Source organism: Drosophila navojoa, chromosome 3 (genome assembly GCF_054131105.1).
Source record: "Drosophila navojoa isolate 15081-1374.11 chromosome 3, UAZ_NAV_1.0, whole genome shotgun sequence".
Classification (NCBI taxonomy): Eukaryota; Metazoa; Arthropoda; class Insecta; order Diptera; family Drosophilidae; genus Drosophila; species Drosophila navojoa.
In genome coordinates this window covers 31,026,172-31,046,773 of record NC_142891.1, presented here as the reverse complement: position 1 = coordinate 31,046,773, position 20,602 = coordinate 31,026,172, and the positions used below count along the sequence as shown (strand labels likewise).

The 20,602-nt window shown below is 39.7% G+C and overlaps 1 protein-coding gene across 1 annotated transcript in view; it reads left to right on the top strand.

The window, feature by feature from the left end:
* Cdk5alpha (Cdk5 activator-like protein) overlaps window positions 1-18,875 on the top strand; it is a 34,180-nt gene extending 15,305 nt beyond the window's left edge. The window contains exon 4 of the mRNA XM_089257679.1: window positions 18,559-18,875. Within this exon, the coding sequence (XP_089113805.1) occupies window positions 18,559-18,706 (148 nt within the window). The 3' untranslated portion in view covers window positions 18,707-18,875. The remainder of the gene's footprint in view (window positions 1-18,558) is intronic.
* The last annotated feature ends 1,727 nt before the right edge of the window (window positions 18,876-20,602 follow it).

Here is a 20,602-nt window from a genome sequence, read left to right as displayed (position 1 = left end):
TGATTACGACAAGATTATGTCCGGTAAAAATTGGTAGTGGGGGTGTACGCTGGTCTTGTCCGATTTGTTTAGAAAGACAGATCAACTTTTCTAAAATGTACAGCGCTGTAAGGGCTCAGTTTTTAAAACTGAAAAAGATTTCTAAGCAGTTATCCAGTGATATGGCTGCTGCTGAAGAAATACTAACCCAGTTTAATTTCGAGAGTCCCCTATCTCATTTGGAGTCTTTATCGTTGTTGGTACCTCCCTCTGTACCAACACCGTCACCTAATACGCTTGCCCCTCCCTCACCTTGCGCTTCAGTTTTGGCATCCGCTCCTAATTCGCTCGATCCTATATCACCTGTTCCTGAAGCTATTAGTTCTTCTGTTGAGGCTGCTATTGATACTCAGGTTTCTGTTCAAAAATTGGAATCTTCTCCAATTGCTGTTCAAGCCACGAGTGTTAATAATTCAGCCACTCCCGGCATATCCTTATCAGTCGTCTCTCCTCGAAAGCAAGTTTTCTTATCTAGGCTTTCATCAGATACGACCTGTGAGGCAGTATCTGCTTTTATAGCAAGCAAGACTTCGGCTAAGGTTTTTATATCGAAGTTTAGCTTCGCAGCTCCGCGCGAAATTGCCTCTTTTAAAATAAATGTGCCGATAGAACATTTTAAAACCTTATGTGATCCAAATTTCTGGCCACCTCATATGGTAGTTCATGAATTTAGACCTAAAAATCGTAATAGATCTACTCCTACTGCTGTAAATCTACCTTCGGTGCAATCGTCATCTAACACTGTACCAAAAAACTAAATTCTTTCCTATCTTCTTCTCAGCTGTCTCTGCTTTATCAAAATGTACGCGGCTTGAATTCTAAACTTAATAGTTTATTCTTACACAGTTTTAGTGTACAATATGATATTATTGCATTTACTGAAACGTGGCTAAGTAATAATATTCATAATAGTGAAATACTTTCAAATCATTTCACTATTTTTAGACTTGATCGTTCAATGCGCAGAGGGGGTGGAGTGCTAATTGCGGTTAAATCGAGTATCCTCTCTGATGTGTTTACCTTTTCGTCCCTTCATGATGCGGAGATTTTAGGGGTTAAATTAACTCTCCCATCGCGCTCACTGTTTATCACATGTTCTTATATCCCTCCCTCTTCTGATTTACAAGTTTATGCTCATCACATTAATTGTATTAAAGAGGTTTATGAGCATGTGAATGATACAGACTTGCTTCTTGTGTTGGGGGATTTTAACATTCCCAACACTTCTTGGTTAGCAACTTGTAATACAAATTACTTCATTCCGACAATTGATCACTATCTTTTTGATGAATTGTTTAACCTGTCTCTGTTTCAGATTAACTCTATTTCTAATCACCTAAATCGCACACTTGATTTGGTGTTTACTAATCACGATTCGCTCTTAAATGTCGTGAGAACGACTCCATTCTGTATACCTGAGGATATACATCACCCCACTTTGGAAGTATTATTAGCTGTCGATAATCATCCCAATTATACTCCTTTGCCTTCTTATCCATGTCGCTGTTATCGTAAATGCAATTTTATTTTGCTTAATGAATTAATTAATTCAACAGACTGGTCTACTTTATATGAGTCGAATGATATTAATTTGGCAGCATCGTTTTTTTACTCTACCTTAAACTCTATTCTGGAGGTTTGTGTCCCTCTCTGCCGTATTTCGCCAGTTTCAAAAAAGCCACCTTGGTTTACCAAGACTATTTTGAACTTGAGAAACATTAAAACTAAATGTTTTAAAAATTATAAAAAGTCTGGTTCAAGTGTTGATTGGTCCAAATATTCCATTGCCAAGTCAAACTTCAATCTTTTAAATTCTAGCTGTTATGAGAATTATCTTATACGTTGCAAACGTCAGTTTGCTCGTGATCCTAAGCAATTTTATTCATTTGTAAATTTGAAGCGTAAATCTTCTGGTTTGCCGTCCTCATTTGCCCTTGGTGGTGAAAAAACTTGCAATGACCAGGTCCTCTGATCTATTTGCTGATTTTTTTCAATCAACTTATTCTTCTGCTAATCTCTACAACAACTCATATCCATATCCTCTTTCCTAATATGGGTCTATAAATATTCCCAAAGTTACTGCAGCCTCTCTGGCTGCGGCCATTAGGACGTTGAAATCATCTTTCTCTCCCGGTGCCGATAATATTCCTAGTTGTGTGATTAAAGAGTGCAGTGTTTCTCTTCAGTCACAATTACTAAAATTGTTTAACTTGTCCTTGGATACTGCTGTGTTCCCTTCAATATGGAAAGAATCTTTCATCATTCCCTTATACAAACAAGTAAGAAAGCTCTAGTCGAGACTGCTCGACTACGAGATCCCCTGAACCCTTCGAGCAACTGATATTTCACACACGCATACAAACAAACACACGCACACACACACACACACGCATATACAGGCGATTGAGCTTGGGTTGCGCTGCAGTGTTGGCGATATTATGAGAACTTATTTGTGTAATAATTTAATTTCTAGACGTACGATCGTAATGAAACTTTCAGAACGTAATCATGATGTATAAATGTATAAGTATACCGAAGCTCAAGTCTCTAGTATTTGATATACGACTTCTACAAAGATTAGGGTGAGGGGGTGGATTTGGGGGTGGGGGGTAAATTTTAACAAAAACCGAAATTGTATAAAATACATCTTTATATACATTTCAAATTTGGAGACTCTAGCTTGAAAGATGTAGGAGATATAATTTTTTAAGTGATCTTCGATAAGGTTTTTTATCGATAAAAAAGTATCGGAATGAGTTATCGTTTTTTAGTGATAAACTCGATATGCGCGCGATATATACGGACATTTTAAAAAAAAGTTGAGGTCTCTAGCTCTTATATCTTCTGAGATCGACGCGTTCATACATACGGACAGACGGACGGACGGACGGACGGACGGGCGGACGGACGGACAGACAGACAGACGGACAGGGCCAAATCGACTCAGCTCGTCGTGCTGATCAAGAATATATATACTTTGTGGGGTCTGCCACGCCTCCTTCTGCCTGTTACATACATTTCAACAAAACCATTATACCCTGATTTCCCATTTTCAATGGGTTCAGGGTATAAAAAGGTGGAAGATCTGATATTTCCAACTATAGATGGCATTGGGAAATTATCTGTCATTCCGAAGTTATTTGAGAAAATTATAACATCGGCCTTGCAGCATTTTTGCAAATCGATTATTCAACCATCTCAACATGGTTTTGTTCAAAATCGATCAACGTCCACTAATTTACTTGAATTCACTTCGCTTGTCAATGACAGTTTTCCTAAAAAAATGCAAACGGATGTTATTTATACTGACTTCAGTAAAGCATTTGACTCAGTACATCATCACATACTACTTCTTAAGCTTGAACGCTTAGGATTTTCGCCTAGACTTGTATCTTGGATTTCATCCTATTTAATTGGTAGAACCCAAAGAGTCCTGCTCAGAACAGCTATGTCTAAAGTTATCTTTGTATCGTCTGGTGTACCTCAGGGTAGCCATTTGGGTCCATTACTCTTTTCCCTTTTTATAAATGACCTTCCTAGTTGTATCTCGTATTCTACTATATTTATGTATGCTGACGATGTAAAACTTTGCCTTCCATACTCCAGTGCAACTGGACACCATCACCTTCAAGATGACCTAAATGTATTTCAACTTTGGTGTGTGGCAAACCAGCTTGACTTAAATTGCTCAAAGTGTATGACAATGACCTTCAGTCGTACCGTTCCTCTAATTGTTGATTATAAAATTAGCAATATTTCCTTACGACGCATCCACACAATCAAAGATCTTGGTGTTTCTTTCGATTGTAAACTAAATTTTAATCTTCATATTTCTACCATCATTAATGAAGCCAAAAGTGTGCTTGGCTTTATTAAACGTTGGTCCAAGGAATTTAAAGATCCTTTTATCACCAAGCGCTTATTTACGTCGCTTGTGCGTCCCATCTTAGAGTATTGCTCTGTCGTTTGGTCTCCGCAGCATAAACTGCATCAGGATCGCATTGAATCGGTCCAAAAACAGTTTCTTCTCTTTGCCTTAAGGGATCTTCGATGGGACAGTAATTTACGATTACCGTCTTATCATAGTAGGCTCCAGCTTATTGATCTTCCATCGCAAACCAATCGCAGAACAATTTTAGGAATTGTTTTTCTGCATAAATTGATTAGTGGTGATATTGATTCGTCCTCTTTGTTGGGTCGTCTAAATTTTTCGGTTCCGTCCCGAACAACTAGACACTATCGTCCGCTTCATTTACCGGTGTGCGCTAGGGATTATTCTTTGCACAGTGCGTTTCATGTTCTTAGTGTTAATTTTAATAAATATTATCAGGTTTTTTCCTTAGAGCTCTCTCTTCCTAAATTAAAAAGTTTGCTATTAGCTCATCTTAGGGAAATCACTCACAATGCCCAGGCATAAGCATTGGTATACATTTTCGTTGTCAATGTTGTGTAGTGATTTCTCAATTCTATCCTACATTCTATTCTGTGCTTTTCCTTTACTCTTTTCTTTTTACTATTTCTTATCTATTTATTTATTTTTTTTTATACCCTGAACCCATTGAAAATGGGAAATCAGGGTATAATGGTTTTGTTAAAAGTATGTAACAGGCAGAAGGAGGCGTGGCAGACCCCACAAAGTATATATATTCTTGATCAGGGCGACGAGCTGAGTTGATTTAGCCCTGTCCGTCTGTCTGTCCGTCCGTCCGTCCGTCCGTCCGTCCCTCCGTCCGTCCGTCCGTCCGTCCGTATGTATGAACGCGTCGATTTCAGAAGATATAAGAGCTAGAGACTTCAAGTTTTTTTTTAAATGTCCGTATATATCACGCGCATATCGAGTTTATCACTAAAAAACGATAACTCATTCCGATACTTTTTTTATCGATAAAAAACCTTATCGAAGATCAGTTTAAAAATTATATCTCCTGCATCTTTCAAGCTAGAGTCTCCAAATTTAATATGTATATTAAGATGAATTTTATACAATTTCGGTTTTTGTTAAAATTTACCCCCCACCCTTAAATCCACCCCCTCACCCTAATCTTTGTAGAAGTCGTATATCAAATACTAGAGACTTGTCCTTCGGTATACACATACATTTAAACATTATAATTATGTCCTGAAAGTTTCATTACGATCGTACGTCTAGAAATCAAATTATTCATCAAATAAGTTATCATTATATTGCCACACTGCAGCGCAACCCAAGCGCAATCGCCTATATATGTGTGTGTGTGTGCGTGTGTGTGTGCTAACTATTATTGAAATATCAGTTGATTGTAGGGTTCAGGGGATCTCGTAGTCGAGCAGTCTCGACTAGAGCTTTCTTTCTTGTTATTATTAACTTTTCTTGCAATTTCTTTTAAAACCTTACTTTTTCTTTTTCTGTACTAATTCTTATTTATCACATTTTTTTCTTTCTTTTTTTTTTTTTTAATATATTTGTTTTTATTTTTATTTTTAAGAAATATTTATTATTTTACATTTAATATTTTTATACCCTGAACCCATTGAAAATGGGATATCAGGGTATAATGGTTTTGTTGAAATGTATGTAACAGGCAGAAGGAGGCGTGGCAGACCCCACAAAGTATATATATTCTTGATCAGCACGACGAGCTGAGTCGATTTGGCCCTGTCCGTCTGTCTGTCTGTCCGTCCGTCCGCCCGTCCGTCCGTCCGTCCGTCCGTCTGTCCGTATGTATGAACGCGTCGATCTCAGAAGATATAAGAGCTAGAGACCTCAACTTTTTTTTAAAATGTCCGTATATATCGCGCGCATATCGAGTTTATCACTAAAAAACGATAACTCATTCCGCTATTTTTTTATCGATAAAAAACCTTATCGAAAGTCAGTTAAAAAATTATATCTCCTACATCATTATAGCTAGAGTGTCCAAATTTTAAATATATATTAAGACGTATTTTATACAATTTCGGTTTTTGTTATAATTTACCCCCCGCCCCTATATCCACCCCTTCACCCTCATCTTTGTAAAAGTCGTATATCAAATACTAGAGACTTGTGCTTCGGTATACACATACATTTGAACATCATGATTACGTTCTGAAAGTTTCATTACGATCGTACGTCTAGAAATTAAATTATTCAACAAATAAATTCTCATAATATTGCCAACACTGCAGCGCAACCCAAGCGCAATCCCCTGTATATGTGAGTGTGTGTGTGTATGCGTGTCTTTGTTTGTATGTGTATGCGTGTGTGTGCGTGTATTTGTATGGATGCGTGTGTGTGTGCGTGTGTGTTTGCTAATAAGTATTGAAATATCAGTTGCTTGCAGGGTTCAGGGGATCTCGTAGTCGAGCAGTCTCGACTAGAGCTTTCTTACTTGTTTTTCTAAGTTTTCCTACTAACACTTCTTTTTATAGCATCATTAGTTTCACTGACCATATTTGGCTGTGAGACGTGGGCATAGCTGGCCGGACTGGCAAATAAAATACCCCCATCGGGTCGGTGTTACTATTGATATTATATCCTGTACTTTGTTTAGGCTTTCTCTTTTTATACCCTGAACCCATTGAAAATGGGAAATCAGGGTATAATGGTTTTGTTAAAAGTATGTAACAGGCAGAAGGAGGCGTGGCAGACCCCACAAAGTATATATATTCTTGATCAGGGCGACGAACTGAGTTGATTTGGCCCTGTCCGTCTGTCTGTCCGTCCGTCCGTATGTATGAACGCGTCGATTTCAGAAGATATAAGAGCTAGAGACTTAAACTTTTTTTTAAAATGTCCGTATATGTCACGCGCAGATCGAGTTTATCACTAAAAAACGATAACTCATTCCGATACTTTTTTATCGATAAAAAACCTTATCGAAGATCAGTTTAAAAATTATATCTCCTACATCTTTCAAGCTAGAGTCTCCAAATTTAAAATGTATATTAATATGAAATTTATACAATTTCGGTTTTTGTTAAAATTTACCCCCCACCCCTAAATCCACCCCCTCACCCTCATCTTTGTAAAAGTCGTATATCAAATACTAGAGACTTGTCCTTCGGTATACACATACATTTAAATATTATAATTATATTCTGAAAGTTTCATTACGATCGTACGTCTAGAAATTAAATTATTCATCAAATAAGTTCTCCTATTATTGCCACACTGCAGCGCAACCCAAGCGCAATCGCAATGCGTGTGTTTGTTTGTATGTGTATGTGTGTGCGTGTGTTTGTTTGTATGCGTGTGTGTGTGTGTGCTAATTATTATTGAAATATAAGTTCCTTGTGGGGTTCAGGGGATCTCGTAGTCGAGCAGTCTCGACTAGAGCTTTCTTACTTGTTTAAATTTAATTTGACTCTCGTTTTTGTCAATAGCTTTAAGAAATAAATAAATAAATAAATAAATATCTTCCGAGATCGACGCGTTCATACATACGGACAGACGGACGGACAGGGCCAAATCGACTTAACTCGTCGCCCTGATCAAGAATATATATGCTTTGTGGGGTCTGCCACGCCTCCTTCTGCCTGTTACATACTTTTTCACAAAACCATTATACCCTGATTTCCCATTTTCAATAGGTTCCAGGTATAAAAATAGCACCAACTTCAAATGCAAAGTTTAGGAAATTTTCTTAGCTGTAAGCAAAAAAGAATTAATTTCTGCAACAAACAAAAATTTTCACTAAAATATTCATCATTTTGCGCTAATCAATGAGCTGAAGTCTAATATGGTAAGACGATAAGCTAAGGTCCCTTAGGGCAAAGAGAAGAAACTGTTTTTGGACCGATTCGATACGATCCTAATCCTAATAATTAGTCTAAGAAATATGAATATAATTGCTTGGTAATAAATGGATCTTTGAATTCATAGACCAAAGTTTAATAAAGCCAAGCACAGTCAAAGAAAACACCAAGATCTTTGACTGTAAAGATGCGTTTTAAGGAAATGTTACTAATTTTATAGTCAACAATATAAGGAGCGGTACGAGTGAATATCATTGAAATACACTTTGAGCAATTTAGGTGTACCTTCACACACCAATATTGAAATTCATTAAGGTCATCTTGAAGGGTAGATGCCCATATGCACTGGAGTATGGAAGGCAAAGTTTTACATGATCCGTATACATAAATATCGTTGAACAAAAGATACAGCTAAGAAGGTTATTTATAACAAGTAAGAAAGCTCTAGTCGAGACTGCTCGGCTACGAGATCCCCTGAACCCTACAAGCAACTGATATTTCAATAATAATTAGCACACACACACACACGCGACAACAAGAGCCTACGTATTGGTGGAATGCACAAATAGGTGACATTCGACGCAAATGCATCCAGGCGAGAAGAAGCTATCAACGGGCTCGGGGTAAGTCTACGTTTTTCGAAAAATAATTAGCTTACCAGGCAGCTAGAAGACAGTTGAAGAAGGCCATTTGGGCACGCAAAAGAGAATGCTTTCTAGAGTTGTGCGAGTCAGCCGAATATGACCCTTGGGGCAGGGCATATAAGACAGTTAAAAGTTAGAAGACTATACGCAGGTAAAAAGGTGCAGCCGACGGATCGTCTGGAGCTTAAATCGATTGTGGAAACGCTATTTCCAGAAAGATTAAGCTCTATTCACGCCCCGGAGTCCGAGTCTGCAAATCAGGGCTCAACGAGCACTCAAATTGTTTTAGTTACAGACGAAGAAATCTTAGTAGCTCTCAGAGGTCTTAAAACCAACACAGCTCCAGGGCCGGACGGGATCCCAAATCGTGCGCTAAAGCTAGCACTCGCCTTGCACCCTAGTATGTTCGCCGAATTATTCAACGAATGCTTACTTCAAGAGACGTGCCCTGCAAAATGGAAGGCCCAGAACCTGGTATTGCTACCCAAGGCTGGCAAACCACCAGACGAGCCATCCTCATACAGACCGATCTGCCTCTTAGACACCATAGGAAAGGTGTTTGAGAAATTGATCTGTTCTAGACTGGAGACTGCTATTGCTAGCGCCGGAGGCCTATCAGCAAATCAATTCGGATTCCGGAAGGCCCGGTCAACAACAGATGCTCTAGAAGAAGTTGTTGGCCTGGCAACTTCCGCCATCCAAGGCACCAGATGGAGGCACAGGACGAAGCAATACTGCATCATCACGACCCTGGATGTTAAGAACGCCTTCAACACAGCTAGTTGGGATATGATACTGAATGCGCGGTCACAATATAATATCCCTAAATATCTAAAAGAGATAATAAAGAGCTACTTCAGAGGAAGAACACTGGTATACAACACGAGTGAGGGTCCCCAAACTCATACAGTGTCAGCTGGAGTACCCCAAGGCTCAGTGCTGGGGCCTCTCATATAGAATATCATGTACGACGGCGTACTTCGCTTGGAAGTACCAGCAGGTGCGCACACCATTGGCTTTGCTGATGATGTGGCTGTCGTCGCCATAGGCAAGGAGCTTAAAGATACAGAGGATATGTGCAGCGAAAGTATCAATCGCATACGAAGCTGGTTGGCAGGAGCTGGGCTCGAGCTAGCGGCACACAAAACTGAAGTTGTCCTAGTCAGCAGTCGCAAAAGAGTGGAAACTGCCAATATAAAGATCGGCAGCGTTACCATTGCGTCAAAGAGGGCGATAAAGTATCTTGGTGTCATGATAGACACAAGATTAACTTTCCGCGAGCACTTAGAGTATGTGCAAAAAAAGGCAGCTGATTCTTGTAGAGCTCTCTCGATTTTTTTTTAATACTTGATATGCACTTGTCAATACAGCGTATAAGTTTTTTTACTTGCATGCATGTATATATAATAACAGGTGCAAGGGATTGCATTCCATTAGCTTAATGAACTTAATCAGGTATTACATATTTTTAAAAAATGCATTCATTGAAATGAAATCAGGTGCTTAAATATAAGCGCGAGTTACTCGCCAGTCAATATACTACACACATGCACTTGTCGCTTTAGCTAGTCAATAAAGCTACAAAAGCCCAAAATCGTTCACATCATTCTAAGTTGAGGCAGGCACACGCCAATGTTCATCTCCCAAGCACACATGCCCATACACACACGCACATATAAAATCACATAGGCATAGAAATGCTTCTACAAGTGATCTCCCATAATCGTAAGCATCGCAGCCCATGCGTACACACAATCAAATGTATATATGTACATACATATGTACGTATGTATGTATGTGAGCACTTCACAAGATCGACCAAATGCAAATGCTGGGATTTAAAATTGCTACTGGCAGCAAGAGCTTCGCACACAGGCACACAAATGCTCATAGTACATGTAGCGAGGGAGAGTGTGTGCGTGCACGTTCGTCGCGAAAGCATTTTCACTATGAGCACCAACGCATTCATACCCTTTCCACAAATAAAATCGAAAACACATATACATATTTTGTACGAGCTTGGCAAACGGTTTGATAAGTTCGGTATACTCTTCACACAGAAGGGAAGGCATGGGTTCTTGCTGCGAAGAAATTTCAATTTTCGTGAGCTGGCAGCTCAGAGCTGCTGCTTGTGCTCACATGCGTACACACATATACACATTTGAGAGAGCAAAGAGCATCGAGAGAGAGAGAGAGAGCAAGGGAAACATTGAGCGCAGAGGGATCTTTTGTTCAACCATCGACCATCTCGGTCGAGCGCATAAAGCGAAATGATTGTGCTCTCGCATATTTTTGTAGTCCGACCCCTAAAAGTGATGAGCCGAGCAAATACGAAGTTGACTGGGAGATTACCCTCGAAAATAAGTGTGCAAAACACTTTACACTACGTGTCCGGTCTATGTGCTCTCTGGTTAGTGTTTATAGCTTGAAGAATTCTCTGTCGAATGCTTTTTAAATGTTTGAAATATCTTGCTTGGTTTAAAAGTTATGATTTTTGTAACGCAAAATGAGCAAAGGCTCCACTGTGCGGCGCCAAGAATGCTTGGATTATGCGAGGCAACAGAGATTGAGTTATTTGAAGATCAAAGGTCAATTGCAATATGCTCCTTATTATTATTATTTTTTTTTTTTTTATTTTCTCTTTAAATAGGCTCAACACAATTTACATGGTCATAAATCAATTTTCACATACTATTCTGTATGTCTCAAGTAATGCATTTATGTATTTATTTATCACTTTCATTACTTGGTCATCTATATGCCCTATGTATATTTATGTACTTCCCTGATTATCCACAAAGTCCATAATCCAGCTTCCTTCAAACCCAAACAGTCCACCCAGGGGCGCCAAGAGTGTCCTTCCAATAAAAGTGTGTTCTGTGCAATAGTCCAGAATTAGCAGCTTGCACAGTGAGAGCGCATCTATACGCAAACAGCGAACGACACCATCAGAGAGCTCTCAACAAAAAATATGTTCCCTTGGCTTTTAAAAGTCTACTACTTCAATTTCAATGGGAAATCAGGGTATAATGGTTTTGTTAAAATGTATGTTACAGGCAAAAAGAGGCGTGACAGACCCCACGAAGAATATATATTCTTGATCAGAGCGACGAACTGAATATGTAGATCATATGCTGAAAGTTTCATTAAATTCGGTTAAGTCAATCGACATTAAAAAATAACAAAATGTTTGGCCAATTAACAAACGCACGTGCTGCAACTTCAGCAGTTTTCCTATACGTGTGCACACTTACATTCAAATTTCTTCTAGCACATTCTTAGAATCACATCAGCAGTTAGTTTGGTTTAGATTTGCTAGATGGCGCTGCAGCAGTGAATCTATTTCAGTTTTGCTATTGCAATTTCTAGCAGTGAGGTGGCGTCGTGATAAAAGGCGAGGCGCTCGATAGGAAAGTCTCGGGCTGAAACCCTGGGCGTGTCGTAGTTCTTTTTTTTAATTGTTTCAAAATTTTTATATATTTTTGATTAAATTTCTCTTATATTTTTCAAAAATCGAAATTGAAATTTGAACCATACTAAATGTGCTTTTCTATTAGTTTGGTTCAGGGTAGTATCTAGTCGAGCGCTCTCGACTAGAGTTTTCTTACTTGTTATTAGTCTGGTTCAGGGTAGTATCTAGTCGATCACTCTCAACTAGAGTTTTCTTACTTGTTGTGGTGGTAAAGCTGATTACAACAGCCAATAAAACATATGTTGTCTTCTAAGCTTCACAGCAGTGCGATCTTTCATCGTTAATCGATCGCAGAACAATTTTAGGAATTGTTTTTCTGCACAAATTGATTAAATTGATTCACCCTCTTTTTTGATGCGTCTTAATTTTCGGTTCCGTCCCGAACAACTAGACATCATCGTCCGCTTCATTTACCTGTGTGCACTATGGATTATTTTTTGCATAGTGCGTTTTATGTTCTATGTGTTAATTTCAATAAATATTAGCACGTATTTTCTCTTGAAGTTCTCTCTTTCTAAAATAAAATCTTATATATTAAATTACCTTAGGGAAACCACTCGCAATGCCGAGGCATAAGCACTGGTATACATTTCTTTGCCAATGCTGTATGGTGAATTATATCCTATATTCCTTTTTGTCTCTCGTTTAACTGATGTATTTTTATACCCTGAACCCATTGAAAATGGGAAATCGGGGTATAATTTTTTTGTGAAAAAGTATGTAACAGGCAGAAGAAATTATCGCAGACCCCATAAAGTATATATACTCTTGATCAGCACGACGAGCTGAGTCGAAATAGCCCTATCCGTCTGTCCGTCCGTCCGTCTGCCCGTATGAACGCCGAGATCTCAGAAGATATAAGAGCTGGAGAACTCATGTTGTGTGCATACTCGTGTATACCATACGCGTTTGCTTTATTTTGCTTTATTTTTTCGATAACTCATCCGATAACTTTTTTATCGAGAATAATCGAAACTTTGATTTTGGTTTTTGAGCCTCGTTGGAATACTATTAGACGTGAAGACTTCAGACTTTACTGTGTATGTACATATGATGAATACATTTCGTAATCAACGGATTTTGGATACCACGCCCCCTTCTCCACCAATATGTAAAAAACGCATTTCATGTACATTGGATTGTATTCATTCATGTACATTAACGCATTGGAATGTACACACATTTTGACCATATAATTTCATTAAGATCGTATGTTTACAAAAGAAGTTATTCACCAAGTAAATTCTCATACTATTGCCCACACTGCAGCGCAGCCCAAGCGCAGTCGCTGCTTACTGTGCAGGGTGGATGTGCAGAATGATAAGAATATCAGCTTGGAGGGTTCAGGGTATCTTCTAGTCGAGCAGTCTCGACTAGAGTCTTCTTACTTGTTATTCTTTACGTTGTGTTAGTGTGAGTGTTAGCATACTTTCTCTGTCGATTTTTCGATCGTCGTGCTGAGCAAATAAATCTCTGTGTTTCATTCGTTACGCTCTTAACGGTTGTTTGCTATTGACTTTCTCTCTCAACATAATCTTTCGTTCTGCTCATCAACGGCAGATTGTTGTTGGACTCGCTCTGTCTACATATTTTGAACTCTCTTTGTCTTTATTTCTGCTGCATTTCTGTAATTTCTAATTTGATCCCCATTGCCAATATGAGCTCCTACAAATAATCTTGCACGTTCAGGCAGGCAATGGACTCTGTACAAGCGCAATTTATCAATTGCTGGTTGTGCTATAATATGATGCATATTAAATGTGCAGGTCTCACTGGTCGTGAGTATGACAAGATTATGTCCACGGTAAAAATTGGTATTGAGGGTGGTCGCTGGTCTTGTCCGATTTTTTTAGAAAAACAGATCAAATTTTCAAAAATGTACAGCACTGTAAGGGCTCATTTTCTAAAACTGAAGAAGATTTGAAAGCAGTTATCCAGTGATATGGCTGCTGCTGAAGAAATTTTAACTCAGTATAGCTTCGAGAGTCCCCCTTCACACTTGGAGTTTTCTTCGTTGCTGGTACCTCCTTCTGTACCTGTTGGAGTGGTGGCGTCTTCAATAAGTATAAAAGATCAAGTTGTATATTTCCTAATATTTATTGGTAGATGAAAGCTGTGACGCTCGTATAAGAAGTGTCTAAAGTATATATGGAAACAGTGTCCATACCAGGAGAGGCAAGTGACAAGAGTGCGGGGGAGTGTGAGAAGCAGTACCCCGCGAACCACTAGGAGAACTGGGGCTATGGTATTAACATAGTGCTGTTAAAAGCATAGCATTGTATGGTGCGGGAGGAACAATTCTTGTTAATGGGATCTGGCATTAACAAGGATTGCAATTTAAAACCTGTTGTTCGAAGCTGGAGACCTATTGGTGTGCGGATCAACGGAGCTGTGACCGCCTCTTTTGGCGTCGAGGCAGAGTGACATCCCGGTCACACGTTTTGCAACGTCCCTTGCTTCTTGGAGTGTTCATGAGCCAAGCAGTTCGTGCAGTAATTATGTATAAGTACCGCATGCATTCGTCTCTCTTCTGAAAGACTCAGAGAGCGCTGGAAGTTCCATGGACCGTGGATTCCTCCGCAGACGCGGCATTGGAAGGAAGTGGATCCGGGATGCTTGGTACCTCCTAACAACGGCATCTTTACGTGGAAGATAGATGGATTAGGAAGCTGAATTGCTTGGTTACTAGAACATGACATGAAAGGTAGTTTGACAGCACAAAAAGGACGAGGGTCGGGTTGGAATGAAGAATATTATCCAGGCTCTTGTAATTCAATGATGGACGGAGAGCATTGAAACCGACCCTCACTTTTGGAAGAGCTACAACAGATGACACGGTTAAAGTTTTGTCTCTTCCGAAACAGAAACCTTCGTTGTGAAGGAGGAGACCGTTCCTGGTATCGTCTGTGAAAATGGGTCTGTCAGTACCCAACCAAAAACAGTCTCCAGACCTATAAGAGGTCCACAAATATTAGGATGATAACCTCCCTGAATGATAGTCAGAGGGATATCCGCACCTATCAGGACATCAATTTCCGCACTCTTGTAAAACTCGGGGTCTGCTAGCTGGACTTTCGGAAGTTCGTTTAGCAATTGGAGACGAAGGCATTTTGCCAGCCAGATTTGGATAGACGAGAGCAGAAGCTTCGATTCGCAGTCTCGGCTTCAAACGAGAACCAATGTCAAAGTTGCATGGCTTTTGTGCCTCAGCTGTAGCTGCTTGATTCAGACCGGAAACCTGAGTGTGCACGGATTTGAAGGGCAACTTGATCTTACAGAAAAGCTCAGAAATGAAAGTCGCTTCGGACCCTGAGTCGACTAAAGCACGGGTGGGATAGGTTGCACCGAAATGGCATATGTTGATCATCGTCGTGCCGAGGAGCACACCTGGCGAGTTGGCAGCCAAATACGTTTGGACGTTGGACATAACGTCGGAATTGGAGCTACAACTGTTGATAATGCTGCTCTGCAGACTATTGTCTCTGTGGAGGAGTGTGTTGTGACGATCACTGCACTGAAAACAGTTGTGCGTACTGGTACATTCTAGTAGCTGGTGACCTTTAGCGTATCAGTTTAGGCAAAGCTTCTTTGATTTTATGTAAGTTTCTCTTTCATGAATCGATAGCTGGAGAAACCGAGGGCAGAATCGGATTGGATGATTCTCTCTTGAACACAAATCGCACCTTGTGCCGATTGTGTCCACTTGTGTTCTAAACGAGTTCATTCGGTTGGGAAGAGCAGGGTTCGCAGATCTCGGAACTGAGTTTGAAATTTTCGGAACAGAACGATCACCTTCCACAGCCTCAAGAGCACGAGCACGCTCGCTAAAGAAGTGACTAACGTCCTGCCAGGCTGGGATTTCTGTTTTTCGAGTTAATGAATGCTCCCAGAGAGAGCGAGTTTGTTTCGGCGAATTGGAGGTACACAGGAACACGAGAATGCAATCTCGATTCTCAGTTGATATTTGAGCATGTTCGAGTGCTGTGATACATCTGTGCATTATGCTATGCAACTCTCTGAGAGCCGAGCCTGACTCCGATGCATAGCCGTCGTTTGTGAGAGGATACTCTGCGACTAGTGTGTTTGCATCGCCTGCTGTTTTCTAATTAAGGTGGAAAAGCTTTTCCACCGGGGTCAAGCGCGGGTTTTGGATATAAATGGCGGTGAAAAGGTCACGGAAGGTTGGCCAGCGCAAGTAGTCGCCGTGGAGCACCCCCGTGTCCGCGGGTGGAAGGCGACAGCCTCCAGACGAGGCGAATGGAGCGGAAACGCAGGGTGGCAGTGCATTCGCTACTGATATGACCTTGACCCGATCCCGTCGGATTGCTAAGGCTTCCAGTTGAGCTGCCGGAGTGGAGCTGACATCCTCAGCATAGTCAATGCGGGATTCAAATTTGATGAGCCTAACCGCGGATGACATGTTTAATGAATTTGCGGGCTTTGGACTTGACCGGGTCAAAACTGGACTGCGCTTGAATGTGCTGGTGGTCTGTGGTTTCCCGGACGGAATGGGAGATGCAGAGGCACTGCGTTTAATCAAACGCAAAGCGGGTACACTAAGTTGTGCTCGACCCGAATGATCAGCCATGGATGCTAACTAGAATTTAGCTGGCGGAAATTTCTGATACAGAAGCAGAAAGTCACTTAAAGAACAGAGAATGCAGTTCACAAGAACAAGGAAGTTGTCAACTGAACGTAGAACAAATTGAACAAGTAAGAAGACTCTAGTGGAGACTGCTCGACTAGGAGATACCTTGAACCCTCCAGTCAATCACTCTGCACTTTTTTTAGGCACACTTACATACACACGCACGTATTAGAACGCGCTCTGCTAACTGCGCAGTAAGCAGCGACTGCGCTTGGGCTGCGCTGCAGTGTGGTCAATATTAACTAATTTATTTGTTGAATAATTTAATTTCTAGACGTCCAACCTTAATGAAACTTTCAGAACATACTCATAATGTTCAAATGAATGTACATTCCAAAGCACAAGTCTCTACACTTGAAATACGCCTTTTACAAAATTTTAACCAAAACCGAAATTATATAAAATTATATAAATTATATATTATACATAAATCTGCATTTAAAATTTGGAAGCTCTAGCTCTAAAGCTGTAGTAGATATAATTCAATAACTAGCTTTCGATAAGGCTTTTAATCGATAATAAAATATCAGGAGTAGTTATCGATTTTTAGTGATAAGCTTGATATGCGCGTGTTATCACTGACCAGACAACACATAGACTAGACATGTAGAGCAACGTTTTTCCACGCCGCAAAATCTGTCTAGCAGGGCCCGGCCAACTTCGTATTCGCTCGGCTTGGTATTGGCTGGCTCGGGTAATGAAAGATTGCACGACGAAATTAGTACGTTCTAAGCACGCAAACGACATGGTTATGTATGCGCTTTTCGTTTTTTGTCTTACTCTCCCTCTCTCTCTAACTCTTTCTCTCTGTGGGCTCTCAAATCATGAAGCTCAGCAGCTCACAAAAATTGAAATTTTTTCGCGGCGGTCGCAGCTCTTTTCTTTTGATCGAAGAGTATACCGAAATCTTAAAATCGTTTGCGACATTCATGCAAACAAAATGTTATCGTTTCGATATATATTTATGGGAAGGGTATGAATGCGTTGAGGCGCATAAAGAATATGATCTCGCGACAGGCATGCACACACACACTTGTAGTCCCTTGCTACATGTATGAGCATTTGTGACCTGCGTGCGTTACTCTTGCTGCTGTCAAATTGTAAAGCCAATTGTATAAACCAATCTAACTGCTAATGTGACTTTAAGAATGTGCAAGAATAACCAAACTAATAACGCACATAAAGTATGGTTAAAATTTCAATTTCGGCTTATATAAAAATATAAGAGAAATAGAAAGCTCATTTAATTAAAAATATACGAATTTTAAAACAATTTTAATAAAGTTTTCGACGCTCCCTGGGTTTGAACCTGCAACTTCCCGATCGAGCGTCACGCCTTTTATCACGACGCCACCTCACTGCTCGAAATCGCAATGGCAAAACTGAAATACATTCACTGCTGCAGCGCCATCTAGCAAATCTAAACCAAACTAACTACTGATGTGATTCTAAGAATGTGCTAGAAGTTTGAATGTATGGGTGCACACGTATAGGAAAACTGTTGTAACTGCTGCACGTGTTAATTGGCCAAAGATTTTATTTTTTAACGTCGATTGACTTAACCGAATTTAATGAAAATTTCAGCATATGATCCACATATTCTATTGAAAAATTTACAAATTTGAAAAATCATACACAATTAGCTACAGTGGCTTCTGCCTTAATTGATAATGTTTTTAATCGATAATAAAATATCGGGAATAGTCATATAGTTATCGATTTTTAAAGACATCCGCGCTGTATATACGGTTATTTAAAAAAAATCAAGTCTCTAGCTCTTATATTCTTTGAAATCGACGCGTTCAAACATACGGACAGACGGACGGACAGGGCTAAATCAAGAGTATACATACATACTTTCTGATTTCCCATTTTCAATGATTTTCTTTCGTAAAATTTCGGGGATTGATTAATTACAGTTATAAATATTCAATATAATAATAAATATAATTCATAATAATATGCAAACACATTCAATATCATAGCACATATAAAAAGCATGGATTAGATTAATAACGTATCTGTGTATATCATTTCAGATGTTTATTCATTGTAAACAGACTAAGTAATAAGATGCTGAAAATAAATGCAGAGCCAGCATTCTTCACGGAAGTATTTACTGAGCTGAAGTCGTGTGGACAATTGCAATCTAATTCGATACAAAATCTACCCTGTGGAGGAACCTGACGGAATTATGAGCAATAAATTTTTAACTAACTTTCATTACCTACTGATTAGCTTAATTCTTGAGGCAAGCAGTGGTAAACAAAATAATCATTAATAGTACATTACCAAATTTCTTTGTCACCATCACACTTGTTCAAATAAAAATGTAATAATACTGCTTGCAAAACTTTGTTTCAATCGTTTCTCATCAAAAATATTGTCTTTTAGGTTGATTTGGTAAGTTATAATTATAGTTGCTGTTGTAGTGATGGCGCCCCTGATAAATAATTATAATATATAATAATTACTAGTAGGAAAATGCCTGTCTTTCGTATTAATTGTATGATATGGAGTGTCAGTACCAGGTCAGGCAAGTGAAGAGTGAACAAAGGAAAGCCACGGTGCTTGTCACAACGCCACTTTAGTTTTGGAAATTGTGATGGCAATACCGAAGTACATTCACTGATGCAGCGCAAAACTAAGCTCACCACTAACCAGACAACACATAGACCGGACACGTAGTGTAAAGCGTTTTGCACACTTTTTTTGGAGATTGCGACCCACACAACTTCGTATTTGCTCGGCTTCTCACTTTTAGGTTCAGGCTACGAAAATATATGCGAAAGCACAATCATTTTGCTTCATGCGATCGACCGAGATGGTCGATGGTTGAACAAAAGATCACACTATGCTCAAGTTTTCCTTGCTCTCTCTCTCTCTCTCTCTCGATGCTCTTTACTATCTCAAATATGTATATGTATGTATGCATGTGAGCACAAGCAGCAGCTCACGAAAATTGAAATTTTTTTCGCAGCAAGAACCCAAGTCTTCCCTTCTGTGTGAAGAGTATACCGAACTCTTTAAACCGTTTGCCAAGCTCGTACAAAATACGTATATGTGTCTTCGATAATACTTGTGGGAAGGGCATGAAAGCGTTGGTGCTCATAGTGAAAATGCTTTCGCGACGAGCGTGCACACACACAGTCTCCGTTACTATATGTATTATGAGCATTTGTGTGCCTGTGTGCTTAGCTCTTGCTGCCTGTAGCGATTTCAGAGCCCCGAGTTCGCATTTGGTAGATCTTGTGAACTACTCACACATGCATACATACATATGTTTGATTGTGTGTACGCAGAAGCCGCGATGCTCACAAATGATGGGGTGATCATTGTAGAAGCATTTGACTGCTTTTGTGTGTATGTGCATGTGTGTAAGCATGGGACATGAGCATTGGCGTGTGCCTACCTCAACTTAAAATTGTGCGAACGATTTTGGGTTTTGAATTGAAAAATTATATTTCAGTAGCTGACTGACTAAAGTGCACTTGTCACTTGTTACATCCCAATACTTTGTGGTACTGTGACCGAAGAGTAACTCACGCACATGTGTATGTATGCATGTATGTATATGTGTGTGTGGTATAGGGACAGCCAAGTTACTCGCGGTATATATGTATTTAAGCACCTGATTTAAATGATCGTGAGTTAGCCTATCAGAATGCATTTTTTAAAAATGTAGTATCTGATCAGTGGGCAAAATGGGATGCGATTATCGATCCCTTGTATATTTGTATGTACATACATTTACAGGTGCATGCAAGTAAAAAAAAAGTGTAAAAAATGCAAGTGCACTTGTCAGTGTAGTCAGTCAGCTACTGAAATATAAGCGCGCCTCTTCAATTCAAAACCCAAAATCGTTCGCACAATTTTAAGTTGAGGTAGGCACACGCCAATGCTCATGTCCCATGCTTACACACATGCACATACACACACGCACATATAAAGGCACAAAGGCAGTCAAAGGCTTCTACAATGATCACCCCATCATTTGTGAGCATCGCGGCCCCTGCGTACACACAATCAAACATATGTATGTATGCATGTGTGAGTAGTTCACAAGATCTACCAAATGCGAAC